The following is a 23266-nucleotide window of genomic DNA, read 5'->3' as shown; positions in this document are numbered from 1 at the left end:
CTAACACTATTTTTGGCAGTTTAGAGATAATTAGTGTTTGACATCTCTCCCACCCATGGAGCATTCCTTTTCTGCTCTAGCTCAAACTAGTGTGGCTCAGTAATAGATTGACGAGAAATAATTCATTCACACTATAAGTTTTCCACTCCATTTTCACCTAAACATGCATAGATAAAGTTAAATTATAACAATCCCATTATGTTCATTTTCTTCTTCTTCTATTACTTCAGTTAGCGATGCTTTCCTCGGGACTTGTTTTCTTGCATCACAATTTGCAGTTTGCAAGAGGGAAAACAGGGAAAGAACATCTGTGCAGAGAGGGGAGGGGCCGGGGGGACCCCAAGCATATGCTGATTTTGTAATAAATGAATTATGAATATGAAGACAAATTAATTAAAGGTAGCTGGCTCATTCATACTGTACTAGTTGATTGTCTCGTGGACCCTTTCATGTTCTATTAGATTCGATTCATGTGCGGTGCATATGGAGAAACACTTGTTGGGAGAGGCTAACCCACTTAACGTGATCTCATCAGAGCCTCGAAGGATTAGTCTCATGGCTGCCGACTATGGTGATACCTTGGGAAACCAAAAAAAATATAGGGGATGTATCATATAAGAAAATAAGAATAAATCATGAGTATTAGATCTAATCATCAATGATCAAGATTAAAACAATTTAATGCTCAAATGACCACTTAAAAATGTCACGTGACTGTTTTAAAATGTCACATAACTTCATATTTTAATCTTGATCGACCATTCATGATTAGATCTAACGGTCATGATTTATTCTTATAAGAACACATTTTTCATATGATACACCCCCTCTTTTATATATATGTATATATCTTTATCCATTGTGTTTTGGTTCCCCAATGTCATGATTGCGAGCGAGACGAGAGTCGAAATGCTTTGTTTGTAAGGGAAGTGTTAGAGAAGAGAGAGATAGAAGAAAGATAGGGCATTAGCTACCTTTATTTAGTCTTGCATTGGGATGGGGGCACAAAGCGAGTTAGATGAGCCTTGTACCTTTTAGGGTCTCTCTACAGTGGAGCGAATGGGTTGATGCTTGATTTTTATTTTGTTTTCCTGATTTTGTACTTTTTTGGCGGTTTAAAACTACCAGAACGTAACATGTTATTTAGTTGTCAGAAAGTGCTTAAAATTGGTTTGACATTTTTTTTCTCGTTTTCACTCGTTTAGTGGCGGTTTCAAACAACTAGAAATGTGTCTGAAATAGTCAGGAATTAACCAAAACTGAATACATGTATTTTTAAATATAAAATGTATATTTTTATCTTCTATATTTCTATCATGCCAACAACCTATAAATCTAGTTTATTTCTCACATCTTTCTCTTTACTCATATTATCTCTTCTCTATTTTTCTCTTCTCTACCAAATAAAACATAATGCATAGTGTGTGTTTGGTTGGGCGTCAGCACACACTCTAAGGCACCTTCACATAATCCACATAGGTGGTCCAATTTTTTAGGGATTTGAACTTGTACTCACATTCTTATTTAGCACTAGACAAACACCTTATTTGTCCTCACAAATTAAATATGTTTCTAACACATAAGAATTTTATTCTAATTAATAGGTTATACTAAAAAAAAAAAATTTTATAATAAATAAAAACATGATTCATTAGTGGACCATTTACCATGAAATTGCCCAATTTTTTTTCTTTCATGCTACTCCCTCAGTTCCTTTTTAAGTGTCGTTTTAGAAGATTTTTTGTTCATATTTAACTGTCATTCTGATGTTTTAAAGTTACAATTTTTCAATTATACCATTACTTTTTCAATAACTCCTTTTCACATTTGCCATAAAATTCTCATTTCTCAATAACTATGAAGAGCTTTATGACTGGAAGAGAGTGATAAATGGTTTAATGATGAGACAGTGGAAAAAAAACTAACAATCCACTATCTTTGTTGAAGAGCTTTATGAGAGTATGACTGAGATGTAAGAGGGTAGAATGGAAAAAAAACTCTAACAATCGACTATCTTGGTTGGAGAGCTTTGTGCTAAAACGACACTTAAAAAGGAACAGAGGGAGTAGTTTATATTAAATTTGATTTTATTATTAAATGTAATGATAAAAGTTATGGTAATTACTTACAAAGTTTATTGACAATTTTCTATTGATTTATATAATAACATGGTTCAAGGGCACTCTTAGGGATGATGCACTCTTTTTTCTTCACTAGGTTTTTATCCTAAATGGATTTTTCCTAGTAAGGTTTTAATGCTCTTTCCCTAAGTTTGACTTTCCTTGGAAGAGGGTGTGGGGGGGGGGGGGTTCTTGTAGGCCAGGTTATCTGAATTTGTGTTGGAGCTTCCCATTCATAAGAGGGTTGTTCTCATGTAATTCTCTATTTGAATAAAATTGTCTTTTTGCTGTGAAAAAAATAAAAATATAATAACATAATGGTCGTGAGTGTTAACATTCGACTAAAATAAAACATTGTAGATATTTGGAAACAGGTCCGCAATCGGAAAACCATGTTGAGTTTTACCATATAACTATTAATTTTAATGTTGTTATTTCTTTAACTACCACTAACTAGAAATGTTATAATTTTCTTTTATAAGTCAAGTATTCATTCATAAGAGGCAATGGGTACAGGCGGACATATGTGAACAATATATATCTGTCATTCTGCCATCCACTATGCAGATAAAATACGTACTTTATCTGAATTTATGTTGGAGCTTCCTATTCATAAGGGGGGGGGGTTCTTGTAGGCCAGGTCATCTGAATTTGTGTTGGAGCTTCCCATTCATGAGAGGGTTGTTCTCATGTAATTCTCTATTTTAATAAAATTGTCTTTTTGCTGTGAAAAAAATAAAAAAATAATGACATAATGGTCGTGAGTGTTAACATTCAACTAAAATAAAACATTGTAGATATTTGGAAACAGGTCCGGGGGCGGGGTTCTTGTAGGCCAGGTCATCTGAATTTGTGTTGGAGCTTCCCATTCATGAGAGGGTTGTTCTCATGTAATTCTCTATTTTAATAAAATTGTCTTTTTGCTGTGAAAAAAATAAAAATATAATAACATAATGGTCGTGAGTGTTAACATTCGACTAAAATAAAACATTGTAGATATTTGGAAACAGGTCCGCAATCGGAAAACCATGTTGAGTTTTACCATATAACTATTAATTTTAATGTTGTTATTTCTTTAACTACCACTAACTAGAAATGTTATAATTTTCTTTTATAAGTCAAGTATTCATTCATAAGAGGCAATGGGTACAGGCGGACATATGTGAACAATATATATCTGTCATTCTGCCATCCACTATGCAGATAAAATACGTACTTATACCCACTTTATACATACCCAAATAGATATTTATTGAGTGAGTTTTAAATGAATTTCATAGTATCGATGTGTATTCATAAGGTACTCGTAGATATTATTCACAAATATTTATTAAAGCGAAAAATATAATAAAATAATTAAAATTAAATTTTAACATAAATAAATATCACAGCACAGTCACATAACAGTGACAAAACTATGAACTATATTTAGTGCTAAAATTTAAATAACAAAATTCTAGAACATTAATTTTTTTTTAGGCAAATGTTAGAGCATTTACATCCATCATACTCACTAAAATATCTAGACTTCATTTTTTACAATTCCTCTTAATGTCACATCATCTACACCAATTTACTAACTTTTTACAACAGCTCTTAAAAGTTTCTATAGTGGATCGATCTCACCATCAACATCACATTTGTATATTTTATTATTTATCTCAATTTTATAATATAATTATATTAATTGTAAATGCTTCTAATAAATACAAGCTCACTTTTCAAGTCTAGTGTAGAGTATCTATTCCCACATACTCATCTTTGCCATGTTGGAAGTGAATATGTACTTTAATGATAAAGATACCCATATGAGTATATATTTAACATTAAATACTACCATTAGAGATGATCTTAGTTTTTAATTATTAGTAAATTAGTTCTTTGATCGGGATTTGAACCCACGCCTTCATCTTGCAAATCCCTCCGTTTCATTTCTCTTGAGTTTATCCTTACAATCCAATTATTCAAAGCAAGTAAAGATAAAAAAAAAAAAAAAGGTTATTTAAATAAAAATATATGTAGTTGTTATGTGTGTGTGAGATTTTTAGAAATTTTAGATGTCGGGTATTTATGAGCGTGAATACATGAATACCGCAAAATTTGTATCTATTACATTTATAAATGGATTGTGGGAAGAGAAAAAGTTTGATGCACCGACGGTATAAAGTTTTTTTACACCGTCAACCAATCAGATTTTAAGGATGTGAGAAAATCTTTATTTTCATTTAATTTCTTTAATCAACATGTCACATCCTTGAAATCTGATTGGTTGACGGTGTAAAAAAACTTTACACCGTCGGTGCATCAAAATTAAACTCTTGTGGGAATACGAAATAACCATCTAAAAAATTTGTGAATAATTTTACTCATAATAAATTTTTATTAGTGGGTATCTGCATAAAAATTTAATGAATACAATTATTTAACAATGATTACTCTTTAAATAAGTGAATCTTCACACATAAACACACACGTATGTTGCGTGCCGCAAGCAGAAATGGACACAAAGATGGAGAGAGAGAGAAATTTTGCATGCAGTACTTACAATTTTATTATATACTAGTATTTTTTATCCGTGCGATGCACGGGATATTCATTTTTGTTTTTTGTGTGTTTTTTTAAATTAAAAAATATATATTAATATAGATAAAGTTGAGATACATCCCCTTCTCAACAATGGGTACAGTAACCATGTCAAGGCCCTCCAAACACCTCTAAAAACCCCGCAAGCAAACAACCCATAACGATTACACTCATAGGAGAGGTCTTATTAAAGCCGAAAACAACGACAGGCACAGTACTAAATATCTATGTATTTTTTAAATATATTTCGTAGATTAAAAGAACTAAATTTAGTTTAGATACATAATCATAAATTTGTACATTTTTTTTGTACTGAATGTTTATGTTTTTTTTAGTAGCTATATTGTCTTTATCTTTTATAGTTATTTTCCTAAATGCTCGATTGATGTTTTTTTTATATATATTGAATAGTTTATTATAGGGAGTTGAAGTAATATTCATGTGCTAAAAATAGCCACTTAATGTTTTTTTTTTCAATTGGAATTATTACATTCATAATAAAATTGAGTGTATCGTTGCACATTTCCTATTAAGAGATCTTCTTTATATGACATTGCGAAAGACTTCTTTGTAAACTAAATTTGGAGTACTAATAGAATTGTCATCATCACTATCGAAAATGAGGGTTTTTAATCCTTTACGGTGTGTGAGTTTAGAGAATGCTACATATAATTGACCATGTGAAAATACATGTTTTGAAAAATATAAACTCACCTTTTTTTAATGTGTCTTAAACTTTTGTTTTTTGTCATGGCAAAAGAGAGTCTAAAAAAAATCTCCTATATGATGGAGTTAATGTTAATTTTGGTATTGGCAGAAGATTTGTTTCTCATTTTCTAAGAATTTTATTAAATAAAATTTCAGCTTTCAAAACAAATTATTACTACTCCTAAATGTAAATTGTTTCATAATATCTAATCATTAATTTAATTTTATGCCATTGAGTGAAGAGAATTTAAGATGGCTTTTATTACCCTGAATGTATGTGCCCCATTGTATGTCTACGGTTTTTTTTATATTTTATAAGCCCCATTGTATGTCTATGGTGTGTTCTGATTCTGAAACTCGGACGTCCCATTGTATGTCTATGGTGAATAAACTAATTTATTATTTTGTAATTCAATTTAAATCTCAGTTTTAAAGATTCAAAATATATAAGAATGAAAGAAATACATAATTATGATATTAATCAGGTTAGGCTAGTGGAGTGATTTTTTGAGCACTGACATAAAATTTAATGTCAAAACCCCTCGCTTTATATTTTAAGAATTAATATTAATATATTTTATAAATTTAACGCAATTAATCCCCTTAAAGAAAAGGTAATTAATCAAGTCCTATAGAATTTTCTACCAAATAAAAGTAACGGTCATTTATTGAATGAAAGATTTTTGTTTTATATTAAAAAAAACTTAATTCATGTTTTATATTAAAAATATATAAATATAAAAAATGCATCTTATATCCACGTTTTCACTATTAGGTTAATATAAAAAAAAACTCAATTTATTTAAAAACATGGAAAGCACCTATGTCATGAATTTAAGCGCCGCATATAGGAAACTCAAATTTCACATTGCATGCTAAATCAAGGGGAACAAAGGAAGCACTTCCAAATACCAAATCCATTAATTTATGCTATATATAGTAAAATCATACAGTGTTAGTTTTTATTCAGAAGGAATTCCAAGGCTACAGAGATAGCAATAGAGAAGCCGCAGCCACCTTTATAAAGTGTAAATCAAAATAGAATAATGTACCAAAAGATAGTCAAGCATAAAAAGCAAGACATATAATTAGAATATGAACTACATTTTTTTAACAATATCAAATGGCCAGACTTGATTCTGCCAGAGACGCTCTGCAGAGCTACATGTTAGTAATTTAATCAAAGGGCTCTCTTATGTAAATCATAGCAGCACCAACCTTCATAAGATTCAGAAAGAGAATCCACAATTTTTATAAGGTTTGCATTGAACTCATTAAAAAATGATTGTGCCAATGAAAATCGGCAAGCTTCAGATTACGGTATGTGTCTCGTCTCGGCCAGTATCATATATACCAATCCTTTAGTATGCGTCCCAAAAAGGAAATCATTGGACTTTTCTTGCAAATATATTTCAGCAGAAAAGACAGGCACAAACTCAATTGCTGAACGCAAAGACACTCATGAAAGACACATTAAGCTCTTAAAGTTCCAAAACCATTGTAGTGAATTTTATTATTTTGGGAGCTCTGACCCTGAGGTTGCTGTTGGGAAGCATGCATGTTTAGCAACTGTTTTAATGAGCAAAAAGTCTGAGAGTAGAGGGAAGTCATCTGCAAACAACCTAAAAGAATTAATAGATGGAGGAGTTGCTGTGTTGAATAACATGGAAAACCAAAGCAAATGGATAAAACAGCCACATCATTTCAATTTTAAGTGATTTTTGTTATAATTATGCATTTTTATAAATAAAAAAAAAAAATCCTGGAACTAAAACCTGAGATTGAAGAAGGTTAGGTTAGCATTAGAGTTCCATTTTACTCACCTTCTATCTATTATCTAAATATTATTAATGAGACTCGTTCATAGCTTTACATCTTCAGCTCTTCTAATTAACTAATGGTTGCATAAAACTAAATCCACCTCTCACCTGTTATAAATTAATAACTTTTAATGTCTCCCATCTGTTACAAATTAATCACTTTTAATGTTTCTTCACACGTTAAAAATTAATAGCTTTTAATGTCACTCACCCGTTACAAATTACTCACTTTTAATGTTTCTTCATCATCTATAGTTACTATATCTTAGACTCACGAACCAATATTATCTTAATCCTTCTAATTCATTGTCCCCAAATGTTCCAACCACATCTCAACCAACAATGCATAAACAACCAATGAAAATTCATAATCAAACCTGAAAACTTGAAGACTTTCTTTGCAACAACATTTACTATAAGATTCAAAGATGCTAACATGAAGAAAGAAAAAAGGCATCGGATAAAGAGAAACCCTTTTAAATCAAGAGTAGCCCTTCATATCAGTATTGACAAAAAAAATTCACATATTATCAACTCTTCCACCCCCTGGCCTCATACATACCACCTGCAAGCAAAAGGAAATGAAGATCTAGTGTTATCAAGGTTCTCTTATATGGTAATTACTTTTTAAAAAAAGTCTAGACTTCATGACAAATTTTGTAGAGATTTCAGACCAATTTTCTACTTCATTGAGTTACACATTTTTCTTTTTTGTAAGAAATAATCTTCACCATAAAAATAGTATTTATCTATATCTTTAAAAAAGGTTCCTCTGTTCCTTTGTTTAGTACAGCTAGAGAGAGAGAGAACATGTGACGAAAAGCTTTTGGAAACCATTCAGCATGATGATACTGATTTCCTTAAGGACTTGAGCAATGTTGTAATATAAAAAATCTAATTAAGAATGGTCATCACTTACTATGAGTGAAAATAACTTCTAGCATTACCACAACAGTGACCACATGTTTATAAGAAGTCCTGCTCTTTGCGTATCCAACTTAGCAAGCCTAAGGTTTTTTAAATGGCAATACTTTAGTGCTAAAGAATAACAAATTCAATGGAATTTTACTAATAGATGGTAGTAACACAAAAAAATAATCAATGCAATTTCAGATCCAATTGAACAACAGAGGAGAAAGGCAACTTTTAGTAGTTAAATGCTTTAGAGCACAAAGCAGAATTAAGCATATAATATGGCTACAAAAGAATTTCATTTGCAGAACAAAATTAGTTCTATAAAATTACCCAAAAGATGGTGTGGTGTTACTTTAGAATCCATGCACAAAAATGATTAAGGATCTGCATGCATAAGATAACATAGTGTGGTTAGTCCATGAGCAAATTTGATATTACTGAAGGGACATTTTCTAAAAAAGCAAGAGGGAACTATCCTATATTCATTGATAAGGCACAAATGGCCATGAAAAAGAAAATGTTCATGAGATCAGTGACATTCTATACTAATTTTAAAGAGCACAGGTGCTTTTCAGTTTCAATTTCTTCCAATTCAAAACTTGCTCTACCACACACTCAAAAGTTCTAAGCAATGAAACCATTGATAAATTGTGCTTGATTTTCAATTTTATTAGTGGAATCAAATGGAATGAAACCAATGAGGGTAAAACAGATTAGTAATTACTAATTACTATCTTTATAAAACAAAGAGAATACCTAATCAATGCAATTTCATATCCAATTGAACAACAGAGGAGAAAGGCAACTTTTAGTAGTTAAATGCTTTAGAGCACAAAGCAGAATAAAGCATATAATATGGCTACAAAAGAATTTCATTTGCAGAACAAAATTAGTTCTATAAAATTACCCAAAAGATGGTGTCACTTGTGAATCCATGCACAAAAATGATTAAGGATCTGCATGCATAAGATAACATAGTGTGGTTAGTCCATGAGCAAATTTGATATTACTGAAGGGGCATTTTCTAAAAAAGCAAGAGGGAACTATCCTGTATTCATTGATAAGGCACAAATGGCCATGAAAAAGAAAATGTTCATGAGATCAGTGACATTCTATACTAATTTTAAAGAGCACAAGTGCTTTTCAGTTTCAATTTCTTCCAATTCAAAACTTGCTCTACCACACACTCAAAAGTTCTAAGCAATGAAACCATTGATAAATTGTGCTTGATTTTCAATTTTGTTAGTGGAATCAAATGGAATGAAACCAATGAGGGTAAAACAGATTAGTAATTACTAATTACTATCTTTATAAAACAAAGAGAATACCATAAGAAGAAACAATGGACTAATTAAACATGTTCACCAAGTACAATTGAATGGTGGAGAATCACAAAACTAAACAAAAGAAACAAAAGAAGAAAAAGCTAAAATAACAGCAAAACAGTGAAAAAATTCAAAAGATCACTGACAATAGAATACTGTTGTGTGAAGTGCCCCTCCAAATGGCTGTGAAGAATTATGTTAAACAAATAGAATGGAAAAGACAAAACTCACATATTAAACATCATAAAAATCACATATAGAAGAGGAAACCAAGTAAAATTGAATGGTAGGGTAGCACAAAACAAAACAAAAAGAAACAAATGAATAAAAAGCCAAAGCAACAGAGAAAAACACCAACCTGCGCCAATCTCTTGTAGTTTTCTGGGAATGCAGTTTTCTGTTAGTTGCATGTTGTGCATAGATCTTGTCTCTACTCCTTTTATCTGGTTGATCCTGTTTCCCTTGCCACTGCTTTTGCCACCAATGTCTTTCCCACTCCAGTGGAGCACAAAGAAGTTTTCCATATGATTAAGTGACCAATTTCACCTTCACTTAGCCAAATGCAAAGCACAGCAAAATTGAATGTTCTTTCTTTATTTATCTTTATTAAATTAGCGAAAAACATATTAACTTCAAGAAGATAATCAATATTTTTGCAAGCTAAACATTGCCAAAATGCCAGGGATAGAAAAGTAATTTTTTTCAAAAAAAATCAGTTTTCACCTAAGCTAAGGCAGTTCAAACTCAGGCTAAAAATGCTCATGTAAAAGGGGGGAAAACCATGAACGTCCTAACCTCTTAGATTGTTCCCTTTTGGAAAAATATAAGCCAACTTGTGACATACCTGCAAATCCATATCAAACTCTCATTAGGGCAGCATATGGAAATTGTAAAGAGTTACCACAGGTGAACCTAAACAGAAAAATTACATATTTTAAGCCTTCATCATTCTCACCCAAAGAAGGAAATTCAAGGCCACAACTGAAAGACATCACAACCAAGAGATTTTATCAGCGATGGCACGGAATGAAACAACAACGCCTTTAGGAGAGGTGCTTCTACGAAAATGGCAAGGAAAACCAAAAATCATAATGCCAGGATAAGGAAAACGAAATAAGAGCTACAACCGTGAAACGAAACCAAAAATACATAATCTAAACCTTCTTCATACTCACCAAAGAAGGGATTTCGCGGGCATAAACGAATGGCATTGGCAGGTATGCACAACATCAAAATGAAAACATGGCAGCCCTGATTACTGGAACAGAGGTAATGCGGCTTCCAAAGAATTGGTAGAATGGAAACAGAAGCCTGGATTACAGACACAGAGCGAATCCTAATCGCTGAGGAAGCCTTGATTTCTTTCTGCGAATCCTCACTGTCAAGCGGACATGGAGATTGCGGAAGCCCTAATGCGAATCCTTGACTGAAGCAGAGATGGTCGGGAACATGAAATTCTTTGAGGAAGGCTTTCAATGGTTTTTTATAGCTTTCAATTTCGAAACCGAAATGCGTTTCAGATGAAAAGAAACGGCTCAAAGAAGATGAAAAGAAACGGGAAAAGAACGTCAGAAAGGTAAGGTGAAATGCGTTTTAGATGGAATGGAAGGAAGAGTGAAACTGATGCAATTAAAAACTCAAATGCTTCTGAATCAATGGCTGAGATCAAATCTGAGTGAAATAAAATGTTTTTTTTTACTAAAATATCCATGCCCAGCTCTCATAGATATTGGAATAAATTGCTGAAGGACTTTTTTGCCCCCTAAGGCTGCAAAACTTTGCTTTTATATAGATTATAGATAGATAGATTATAGATTATAGATAGATAGATAGATAGATTATTTGATCTTAGCCTTCCTTAACACAATTCTAACCTCACTACTAATTTCCATTATGTGGATATCATTAATTAAGTTCAAAGTATTAACCGATGTGGGATTCTTAATTTTTTTTTGGTACATCGGAAAATATGTGGGATTCTTAATTAAAATTTCATAATCTAATATTTAATTTTGAATGTAAAATTAAAATTTAATTTAAAAAGATGGTAAAATAAAGATCACGGGAAAATGATATACATATATGTTTTTTTTTAGATAAGCCAAATTTTTTTTAGATATACATATATGTGACTACATGAGGTGCAAACATCTACAAGTAGTGTTTCTCATAGTTTTTAGCATTTGCATTTTTTTTTCAAGATAACATTTTTAATACATATTTTATCGTAATAATTAGTTTATTATTTCTGCCATTGTTTTGCACAAGTCACAATGATTTAATCCCTTAATCCAGGAGTAAAGGGTACCTTAGTGGAAGGTAACCATTGATCCCCCATAATTAGTTGAGATTCTGTGAATTTGCTAGCTTGCTTAGAATCACTAATCACATGGTATCCTACCATTTCACTCGCTTATATAGCCTATCTCTTGGACCATAATTTCTTGTACTCGACATAGTACAATGTGTCTAAATATAAGGAGCCATTCCACTCTAGTCATCCTTCAAGACTCAATACATCAGTACTGATGTAGGATTGCATGAAAACAACACTAGAATATTGCTTCCATGGTCTTCCAAGATATGTTGAGATGGAGCTAACAAAGAGTAGAAAAAGGTCAGAATATGCATGCTGATATGTTGTAGAATTGGAAGGAGTAAGCATATGCTAGGTTTGACCTTGTTTCGTATTGAGTTGTGATAGTGTTCTTTAGTTTTGGCAAGCCTTTCTTGACCAATATAGTTCAGTATTGGAGAACTTCAGAGGCATGTCCGCATATGAAATCCACGGTACCACTAATTTTGCAATATTTGTAGTATTGGCGCTGGGAATAGGCATACAAGCTATCTTGATAACCAAAAATCTCACATCGGTCGAAGACATAGAGATCAAAGGTTGATCTCACACCCACAATTTGATGATGTTCAGACCATGTAGTGTTCGTGAAGGAAATGCCTTAATCTATGAACCATTTTATGTCGACATCTTCATAAATTAAATGAAAAAAAAAGAGAACAGAATCAATGATTTTTGCTATTGATCTGCACCATAGCTTCGGGGCTTGAGAATAACTGTAAAAAGACAACACACTTTCATTATTTTAATTTTATTTTTACTATCAGGTGGTTGCTGACAAGTGTTATGCTATAAATTATTGTTTTAAATAATAAGTTTCTACTATTATTTTGACTTCTTTGCATGAAAATAAAAATGAAATAAAAGGAGAATTTGGAGTGGTTTTAGTGTGTCCTTACCAAAGGTAGCGAGCTTCCTGATATAGTAGTGAAACCCATACAAACTCCAATCAACTTTAGGTTCCACTTGTTCTTTCCGATGGCAACAATCTCAGTGTATATTTATGTATATCACAAAGCATTTCTTGTCTTTAGTTTGAGGCTACATGCACCTTATTCATGACTCCACTAAAATTTTCACTCCCATCAGCAGCAACCACGAAATCAGGAAGCTCCCCATTTACTTGCAGGTCCCTAGTTCCACCCATGGAGGAAGTTGGCCCTGGCCTTTGCTGTTGGAGTGAGATGAAACCGAAATAAGGCGCACATGGGCGAGGAGCTCTTGAACCAAAGAGTTCACTTCGTCTATTCTAGAGGATATTAGACCCTTCACTTTGTTCCTCCGGTTCCGGTGCCTTCCTCTCCGTTCATGAATGTATATTTATCATATTTACATAAATGATAGTTAATTAAAAAAGTTAATGTGTAAAAAGTATTGAAAAGGGTATCAGCCTAGACAATGAAAATAGCTAACGTTGATGTCTCCTCAGCTTAACTACAATGGGGTTCTTCAGCGTCATACTATTGGGTCGATCGTCATCCTCCATTTTCAAGTTGATGGAATGTTCGCCAACCTTCGTCGTCAGGTGTAAGACCCTAAAATAAATAATTAGATTATTGATTTATTTTCGACGTATTAATTATTTTGTGTGTATTATTCTATTTTAAATTTAGGTAATTATATTCCCAAGTTAGCTTTTTTCTTTATAAAGAGATGACCTGCGCTAACAGATCACCTTTCTTATTTACTTGTGATAGCCTATCACAAAATAATATCTTTTATTCCTTTTTTCCCACAACCACTCATTCAAAATTCAAATTTCACATCACTTCCTCTCATCCTCACCACACATTCAAATTTTCTAATCACTTTCTCTCTCACGTGGGCCCCACTTCCCCAATCATATTTCACTATTCCCTCACCCTTTTCTCTCTCTCCCTCACGCGTTCACTCACTCACGCTCTCCCTCAACCTCTCGACTCTTTCTCTCTTCCTCTCCAAGACCCATTTTCTTCTTCTTCTGATTATTTTCCCTAAGGTTGCAGCACTACCTGCACCTTCTTCTCCTCCTGATGACAACCACCACCGCCTGGTCACTCTCCTTCCAGAGGCTACACCATCACCACCGTTCCTGTCCTGATCTTTCTCTTCTTCTCCTTCCATGTGCAAACAACCATGGCATCACCCAAGCTAGCCACCACCCAGTGGCGGAGCTTGACAACAAACTTTAGAGGGGCTAAACCAAACCAAAATTTCAATCCATGTGCTAGACTAAAAACAAAGTACACAATTAATATGTGATATTTCAATCCACTTTACAAATTTCTTCCCCATTGAATCAGTCATTGAATCAATTTACGTATTGATTCAAAGTTAAAACAGTTGAATCAGAGTTGAGCCGCTGTGAAACTCATAATTATTACATATTCTTTCTGATCCTTAATATCTATCACTTTAAAATTTGAGCACATGTATTAACGAATTGTTTCTATCAAAATTGTTATCTAACTTCCTAATATATTTTTTCTCTCTTCTTAATTTTTTCAATTTTTCTATAACATTAAATGATACAATTAGTAAAATATAGTACTACTAATTGAACCAATCTTCTCTCTCCATTTATTCATTTCTCTCACATAATACTAATTAAAGAGTTTTCTCTCTCCATCTTTTCCCCTCACTCCTGTTTCGTTCCCGTCTTCTGGTTCAGGTCCAACAATGGCATTATGGCAAGTTTTGATTTTTATTTACTCTCATATATCTCCCTTAAAGTTTCAATTTTTATTCACTTTTCCTTCTTCATTTGATTGCATACCCATCTCATTCTGGTGTGCACACCTCCAAAACAGATTTGACATTTGGATAAAAAAAATTACGAAAAGTTGCAGAAATTTTAGGAGGGCTGAGAACCTCCTATGTCCCCAAGAAGATCCGCCACTGCCACCACCGCCAGCAGCCACGGTGACGCCGCCACCTCCTTCAGTCCCGCGAGCACCATCATCACCAACATGATGAGAAACAACAGAGAACAGAGGAGAAAAATGAAACCCTAGCCGCACCTTCAAAGCCCGATCTCCGGCGAACCACTGAGTTTTTGGAAAAACCAACCACGCCATGGAACTCCCCTCGCCGTGCGCTGCAAAACCCCTAAAGAAATTTCCAATTCCGACCACCTTCGCCGGAAACCGCCGCCAGCCACCGTGACCACCGTCTTCTCCGGCCAACCTTCGCCGGAGATGTCACTGAACTCAGAACCAGGAAGCTCTCCTCCTCCTCTTGCTGAATTGATTATCAATTTTGGAACTTGATGGTCCTCAGAGGAAGGCAGAAGCTGTTGTTAGAGAGGATGAAGAAGCAATACAGAACCTTAGCCATGAGGCTTAAGGTAGAAAATGATATATTTTTCTGTTTTGGGTATCGTTTTAATTCTTGTAGGGGCTGAAAATGTTTTTGAAAATGTAAGGGCATTTGAGATGGTTAATCTCTAGTTAGTTCTGTTATTTATGTATTGATTACCTCTGGATGAGCATGGGTTCGATATTAGATTAGGAGAAGTTATGCTGTTGTTGTCCTGTGATTATAGTAGCCGCTGTACTGTCAAATATGTAGGTTTAATGACCGAATTTGAAGAAGTAGTCTTCATAAGAATTGTAGCATTTTCTGTTAGCAAACTTTTTCCACTGGTTTCATGTAATTTCGATTTCTCTAGCTCAAGTTATACGCATTTTAGTGAGCACGGGTTAAGCTGTCCCGTTTCTCACGAACCGCTGTTAGTATTTTATTTTTCCTGAATTTTGTACTTCGAATTTAGACTTGAAAATTTATAGGTATTTACAAAACATGTAGACAAAACCATGATAAAAATATCAGATTTTTCGGAGTGCATATGATGTATTTAAAAATTAGCCAAAGTCGTAGTACAGTGATAACCCGGGATTTAAGGCTATTTTCCTGATTTATTTGCATGTAGTTTAAAATAGTTTTTAGGATATTTCGGTCATTTTAGGACACTTTCGGCTTAGTTCATGCATTTTAATGTTTTCATTTAGTTTTAGTATTTTTCTATATTTTTTTATGTTATTTTTATAGATTTCATTAGGATTTAATCAAGTTATTTGAATTCGGTATCTTACTCTATCTTCTAGTTAATCTCTATTATTGGTTTTTAATTATTTTCCTTTATTATTATTGTTATTTTTAGGAGAAGATGTGGAATCAATGAGCAAATCAAGGGAGAGAGCCAAGAATCTCGAAGTCTGGAGCAATCTGGATTTCTTTGCGCTAGTTCTGCACCAATCTCCTGTTGCATTTCGCGCAGACGCGCCAAGGAAGTAGCTGCTGGAAAATTCTGCGCCAGTCTTGAGCGAGTTCCTTCACGAAGTTCGCGCATTTGCGCGAAATATCTGTCAAACTCTATTTAAGTGCGTTTTAAACCTAATTTAGATACTTTTTCACGTTAGAACTTGGAGAGCTGCGTTTTTTTGTTTTTGCTTAAAGCTTACTTGGTTCTTTGTCAAGATTTTGAGGTTTGGCTTGAATTTTTATTTGTTTCCATGACTATGTCAGGCTAAACTCCCTTTGTGTTAGGGTGATTGATCTAGTTTTCCTTTAAACTATGTTTTGATCCAAGTTTCAGTTATGATTATGATTCCTATTTTAGTTCTTGAATTTTTCCTCTATTTTAATTGATACTTTCTATTGCAATAGTTTGTCACACTATTTTCTATGCAATTGGAAAATTGGTAGAATTTAGGGATTTGGGGAGGAATTGAGCAAGGGTCTTTACACCTTAGGGATAAGGGTAACAAATTGCTTGTGTTTGCCTGATCTAAATTGAACTTTTATCTCTGATTAATTAGGATTAGGTACTAAGGAATTAGCTATCACTAATTAATTGGAAGGGACACTTATGCAAGGAATTGATAAGTGGACAATTAAGCTTAGCACCTTGAAACTTAATTTGATACATAATTATAACTGATTGGGGAGATACATAGGGAGAAGGTTAATGAAATCAGGATCCCTAGCACGCTTTTAAATTGAATTCATTTCAACAGTGTTATTTGCTTTCTTTAATTTTATTGCAGTTAAGTTACTTACGAAAAATCAATCATCTCTTTATTTGTATTTTTATTTTTACGTCCTATCATTCTAAGTTTAGTTAATTTAGAGTATAAACTACGCAATCCTTGTGGTTCGATCTTTTTATTACTTCGAGCAATCTGTACACTTGCAGATTCGCTATCAAGTTTTTGGCGCCGTTGCCGGGGATTGTGTTTAGTTTATTCTCTAATTTTTCTGAATCTATTTGTTAGGATTTTTACTTTAATTCTCTTGTGCGGGTATTACTAACTTCTGTTTGTTAGTGCATGCGAGGTACAATCAGTCTTGAATCTTTGTTGTTTGATCCAGAAATTGAAAGAACTTATCGATCTAATCGTGCACAACAGAGGAAGAAGAAGGGCCAAGCCAAAGCTACCGCTGCAATGGAAGAAACACAAGCTGAAGCAAGAAATCGAGCTGAGTATGAAGCGAGAGTGGAAGCTGAAGTTGAAGCTCGGATTCTTCGCCAGAAAGAAGAAGAACTTGTACGTGATGCTCAGAGACCATTGAGGGAAATCACTGCCCCTCGTATGAGCTATACATATGAGGGCAGCGTTGTCCTTCCAGCAGACATACCAGACAACTTTCAGATTCCACATCATTATATTCAGTTGGTGAGCCAGCATCAGTTTGGAGGTAAAGCTACTGAGGATCCGCATGCTCACATGGACAGATTCACCAGACATTGTGAGTCTCTGAAAAGGCGTGAAGTCAGCTTGGATACAGTCCGGATGATTCTTTTTCACTACACTTTGAAGGATGTTGCAGAAGATTGGTTGAGGTCACAACCCCCTAATAGCATTCGAACATGGGAGGACTTGGCGGAAAAATTTATCACCAAATTCTTTCCATCCACACGCATCAGAAAGGCGAAGCAAGAAATTTATGCATTCAAACAAAACAAATCTGAAAATTTGTATGAGGCTTGGGAGCGGTTCCAAGAACTTCTGAGGAAGTGTCCAGGTCATAATATTTCTACTGGTGAACAAGTGGACAAATTTTACTCGTCATTGCTTGAGTATGCGAGAGGGATGTTGGACGCAGCAGCCAATAGTGCATTTGATTCATTGCCTGCACACAGAGCTCTTGAGATCATTGACAATTTGGCCACTAGATCTTCACTATCAGATTATGATAGAGAGAACCGAGAAAGTGTGCATGAAGTTGGAACAAATGATGATGTTCTCGCCTCCAACAGGAAGTTGTCACAAAAGATGGATGCAATAGTACAATGTTTAGATGGTCGCAAACTGAGTTCTGAAGATGCTGCATTTGATGAGGAAGTGAAGGCTATGGGTAATCCTCAAAACAACCCTTACTCAAATACTTATAATCCGGGTTGGAGAAATCACCCTAACTTTTCATGGAGAGATCAAGACAAGTCTGGAAATTCAAGGGAGTACTGTAATCAAAGGACTTATGGTCAAGATCAGAAACCTCAACCCTATCAAGAGCAAGGAAATGGGAAGAAGAGCCTAGAAGAAATTGTGGGAGAACTGGCCCAAGCTACTAGCAAGCTTCAAGTATCCACAAATAGCTTCATTAATGAATCCAGAAATAACTTCAAAAATCAGGAGGCTTCAATCAAAAATTTGGAGAATCAGGTCGGTCAAATTTCCAAACAATTATCTGAGATATCTCCAGGTATGTTTCCTAGTAACACTGTGCCTAATCCTAGGGAGAATATTTCTGCTGTTACTCTAAGAAGTGGAAAAGTTATGCATGAAATTGAAAAGAAAAAAAATAATGAAAAGAATAAGAGTGAGACTGGGAATAAAAGTGAATCTGAAGTGATAAGTAAGGAAAAAGAACAGAGTGAAGATAGGATAGTGAAAGAGAGAAAAGTAGATTTAGAAAGTAATAAGTTTACAAAAGTTCATTTTCCCCCTTTCCCCACTAACATAGCAAAGAGGAGGTTGGAGAAGCAATTCTCCAAGTTCGTTTCTATGTTTAAAAAGTTGCGTGTAGACCTCCCATTCTCTGAAGTTTTAGAAAAGATGCCTCAATATGCCAAGTTCATGAAGGAGATACTTTCTAAGAAAAGGAAGTTGGGTGAAGAGAATGACATCGTTCAGCTTACTGAGGAGTGTAGCGTTATTCTGCAAAAGAAGCTTCCACCTAAACGAAGGGACCCAGGTAGTTTCACTCTACCTGTTAATTTTGGGGCTTCAAAGGAAGTGAGAGCTTTATGTGATTTGGGGGCAAGCGTCAACTTAATGCCCCTATCAATGTTCGAGCGACTTAATGTTGGAGAGCTGAAGCCAACAATGATGATGCTTCAACTAGCAAACCGCTCCATGGTGACTCCTTGGGGAGTTGTTGAAGATGTGCTAGTGAGAATAGGAGAGTTTGAGTTCCCGGTGGATTTTGTGATAATTGATATGGACGAGGACTCTAAAATACCATTGATTCTGGGAAGACCGTTCCTAGCCACTTCACAAGCGAAAATAAATGTGGGAAAAGGAACAATATCTTTAAGGGTAGCTGATGAGAAAATCACTTTCACCATATTTGACCTGAAGCCAAAGCAAATTGAGAAGAATGATGCATTCTTGGTAGAGATGATGGACGAGTGGAGTGATTAGAAGTTGAAGCAGTTCTTCCTTAAAGAAAAAGCTGGAGCATCAAATAAGAAGAAAAAGAAAAACACGCAGAGCGACCAAACTGAGAAAGTCTACTCAATGAGCATGGTTGTCAACTCAGAGCAGAAGGAGGAGAACCTGGGAAATCAAGCTGAACCAGTTCATCTTGAAAGCGTTGTGGCTAACATGGAGCGGAAAAAGGAGAAAGCCAAAGGAGAGTCCTTCATATGGAAGCCAAAACATAAGAAAGATGAGAAACCTCCTATCCCTTTTAACTCCAAATTGAATAACTGTGTTCACGCTTTTGAGATTGCTTGCAAGAACATGGTGAAAATGTGTGTTGAGTTTAAGGAACCTGGAAGTGCAATGCACTATGGGGTAAACCCCTGATAGAATTCTTAGTCCGGTGAAGTCTAACAAAGACTATAAAATTGTGCTTCTTGGGAGACAACCCAAGCGGTAGTTTTAGTTTTAATTTCATTTTCGTTTTGCTTTCTTAATTTTAATAATTTTTCTTTTTTTTTATTTCCGGTTTCGTAGTGTTAGTTTTGAAAAAAAAAATGATAGAAAACGTTTCTGGAATTTCCTGCGCGGATTCTGCGCGGTTCCCAGGTATAAGTTCGCGCAAATGCGCAACAGGAAACCATTCTGGAATTTTTTGCGCGAGAATCTCCTCCCTTTTCGTGCAAATGCACGGCCATACGTGGTTCTGGAAAATTTTGCGCGAGTTTTGCCTGGGCTACTGTGTTAAATATGGCGCAATTACGCCAAAAGTTTTTTTTTTTATGTTATTTTAAAAAAAAAAATCAAAAACAAAAAAAGATATATGCTTTTTAGTTTGAGTCTTTATTTTCTGTTGAGTCTTAGTATTCTCATGAGTTATTTGAGTTATAATTGTGGTAGTTTAATTGTGTGTTCATTTTTACAAGGACTAAGTGATTTACATGATCAGAATTGAGCTGGAGGGTCCAGCTGACAGAGTCCTGGTGCTATCACTGTTTGCACCCAATCTGAGTACAGGGAGTTTTACTGAACCACTCATCTCTCATTTAATTTCATGATCATGCATTTAGCATTTAGTTATTTAGATTGCACACACTAGTATGCACATGCATTGGATTCTTGGTATTCACACTTTTATGCTTGAATAATACTTGTTGTTGTTTTTAATATCTGTTCTGGGTTTAATGCTAGTTGTTATAATAAAAAGTGTTTGATGCATGAGTGTGAGTGAAACTTGTGGAACATGTGGAGAGTGAGGTAATAGAGACTTGAGTGAGTTTTGGGAAAGTGCAGTAAGGTTATTAAGATTCCAGGTTAGTGGGGATAATGCATAAAATATGTAGTTTTCCTTTTAATCTTTATATTGAGTCTACACTCTTTTTGGCTGTGAGGTTACAAAAGAGGCACACATGTGAAAGTAAATCTAAAGTGCTAAAAATGAAAAAAATAGGGAAAGAATGTGAGTAAGAGAATGGGAAGTATTTGCACCACTGAGCATACCCTCAATCATACTCTGACCATGTTAAATAAAAGAAAAGAATTTCGCCCTAAGTTGGAAATAACTGTGAAGGGTTGGGAAAAAGCTAAACTGAAAAAGAAAGGAAACATGTGTGTGCTCAGAATAAAATAAAATTGTTGGCCATCATTAGTGCATTCTCAATATGGGGTTGGGGAAATAGGAATAAAATGTGAAAACCCCACATCTTGGTATTTTCTATAATTCTTGTTTGCACTTACTGAAAGTTACTTAGTTTTTTTAAGCTTGATTCTCTGCATGAACTATTTTGAGGAACTCATCTCATGCATCTTTTGTGAAAATATGTATAATAGCATCTTACTTTGAAATGTTTTATTGAGCTTGAGGACAAGCAACCTTAAGTTTACGCTTGAGGACAAGCTGTCGTTGAGTATAGGGGTGTGATGACCCGGGATTTAAGGCTATTTTCCTGGTTTATTTGCATGTAGTTTAATATAGTTTTTAGGATATTTCGATCATTTTAGGACACTTTAGGCTTAGTTCATGCATTTTAATGTTTTCATTTAGTTTTAGTATTTTTCTATATTTTTTATGTTATTTTTATAGATTTCATTAGGATTTAATCAAGTTATTTGAATTCGGTATCTTACTCTATCTTCTAGTTAATCTCTATTATTGGTTTTTAATTATGTTCCTTTATTATTATTGTTATTTTAGGAGAAGATGTGGAATCAATGAGCAAAAAGGGAGACAGCCAAGAATCTCGAAGTCTGGAGCAATCTGGATTTCTTTGCGCCAGTTCTGCACCAATCTCCTGTTGCATTTCGCGCAGACGCGCCAAGGAAGTAGCTGCTGGAAAATTCTGCGCCAGTCTTGAGCGAGTTCCTTCACGAAGTTCGCGCATTTGCGCGAAATATCTGTCAAACTCTATTTAAGTGCGTTTTAAACCTAATTTAGATACTTTTTCACGTTAGAACTTGGAGAGCTGCGTTTTTGGATTTTTGCTTAAAGCTTACTTGGTTCTTTGTCAAGATTTTGAGGTTTGGCTTGAATTTTTATTTGTTTCCATGACTATGTCAGGCTAAACTCCCTTTGTGTTAGGGTGATTGATCTAGTTTTCCTTTAAACTATGTTTTGATCCAAGTTTCAGTTATGATTATGATTTCTATTTTAGTTCTTGAATTTTTCCTCTATTTTAATTGATACTTTCTATTGCAATAGTTTGTCACACTATTTTCTATGCAATTGGAAAATTGGTAGAATTTAGGGATTTGGGGAGGAATTGAGCAAGGGTCTTTACACCTTAGGGATAAGGGTAACTAATTGCTTGTGTTTGCCTGATCTAAATTGAACTTTTATCTCTGATTAATTAGGATTAGGTACTAAGAAATTAGCTATCACTAATTAATTGGAAGGGACACTTATGCAAGGAATTGATAAGTGGACAATTAAGCTTAGCACCTTGAAACTTAATTTGATACATAATTATAACTGATTGGGGAGATACATAGGGAGAAGGTTAATGAAATCAGGATCCCTAGCGCGCTTTTAAATTGAATTCATTTCAACAGTGTTATTTGCTTTCTTTAATTTTATTGCAGTTAAGTTACTTACGAAAAATCAATCATCTCTTTATTTGTATTTTTATTTTTACGTCCTATCATTCTAAGTTTAGTTAATTTAGAGTATAAACTACGCAATCCTTGTGGTTCAATCTTTTTATTACTTCGAGCAATCTGTACACTTGTAGATTCGCTATCATACAGTTTATAATCGTTTGACAAAATTAGTTATTTCAAGTGCAAAGAGTTGCTTTGGAAAATAGATGAGAACATCTTTTATTTTAAAATGATATTACAATGCTTTAGAGTAGGAAAACCTCTTTTGTACTTTACTTACGTACGTTGTTTATTCGTTTATGAAAATAGAGAACATTTGAGTTTTACACACGGGTATTCGTTAAAAACCGAATGCGAAAGGTTTTGAAAGTCGAACAAGTTTTTGGAATGTTAGGGAATAAGAGTTTTGTTATTATCTCCTTAAGTTGATTTTCTTAGTCAAAAACTTTTGAAGCATCGTAAATTGTGTTATTGTTTGTTGTCATTATGACAACTTGTCTTGACTTCCTAGTATGATCCTAATGGTTTATAATTATTACGGAGATTAAGTTTAACTTGTGTTTTCTTCGAGTCAATTGCTTGAGGTCGTAGCTCTAGACTCGGGAAGTAGGTAGCTCAATTAGTAATTACGTTATGTGTACTTATGAAGGGTACGAATAACGGAAGAGCTTGGAGCCAAAGGACAAAAAAGGAAGCGAGTCGACACGGGAAAGCA

At 34.2% G+C, this 23266-nt stretch overlaps 1 protein-coding gene and 1 long non-coding RNA gene across 6 annotated transcripts; one reads left to right on the top strand and one right to left on the bottom strand.

The window, feature by feature from the left end:
* Nucleotides 1-6320: 6320 nt before the first annotated feature.
* Nucleotides 6321-11062, bottom strand: LOC130717514 (uncharacterized). Of its 5 annotated transcripts, none has more exons than XR_009012338.1 (8): nucleotides 10647-11062; nucleotides 10427-10529; nucleotides 10267-10315; nucleotides 9830-10017; nucleotides 9054-9102; nucleotides 8477-8530; nucleotides 8151-8238; nucleotides 6321-7796 (listed from the first exon to the last, which is right to left on the bottom strand). It is a non-coding gene; the product is annotated as an uncharacterized LOC130717514 (long non-coding RNA). The 5 variants fall into 5 exon arrangements; XR_009012339.1 differs by lacking the exon at nucleotides 8151-8238 and having other exon boundaries at nucleotides 6321-7022; nucleotides 7609-7796; XR_009012341.1 differs by lacking the exon at nucleotides 8151-8238 and having other exon boundaries at nucleotides 10401-10529.
* Nucleotides 11063-13716: 2654 nt separating this feature from the next.
* Nucleotides 13717-22085, top strand: LOC130717504 (uncharacterized). The gene is made up of 2 exons (XM_057567751.1): nucleotides 13717-15152; nucleotides 15969-22085. Exon 2 carries the CDS (start codon nucleotides 17137-17139, stop codon nucleotides 19453-19455), a length of 2319 nt encoding a protein of 772 aa, XP_057423734.1. The 5' UTR covers nucleotides 13717-15152; nucleotides 15969-17136; the 3' UTR covers nucleotides 19456-22085.
* The last annotated feature ends 1181 nt before the right edge of the window (nucleotides 22086-23266 follow it).

The sequence above is a fragment of the Lotus japonicus genome, chromosome 1, assembly GCF_012489685.1.
Source record: "Lotus japonicus ecotype B-129 chromosome 1, LjGifu_v1.2".
NCBI classification, from domain to species: domain Eukaryota; kingdom Viridiplantae; phylum Streptophyta; class Magnoliopsida; order Fabales; family Fabaceae; genus Lotus; species Lotus japonicus.
This window is presented reverse-complemented; position numbering and strand designations above follow the sequence as displayed.

Bases quoted from the DNA above. Each gene is read 5' to 3' on its own strand.
- LOC130717504 (XM_057567751.1), top strand. From the start codon at position 17,137: ATGCGAGGTACAATCAGTCTTGAATCTTTGTTGTTTGATCCAGAAATT.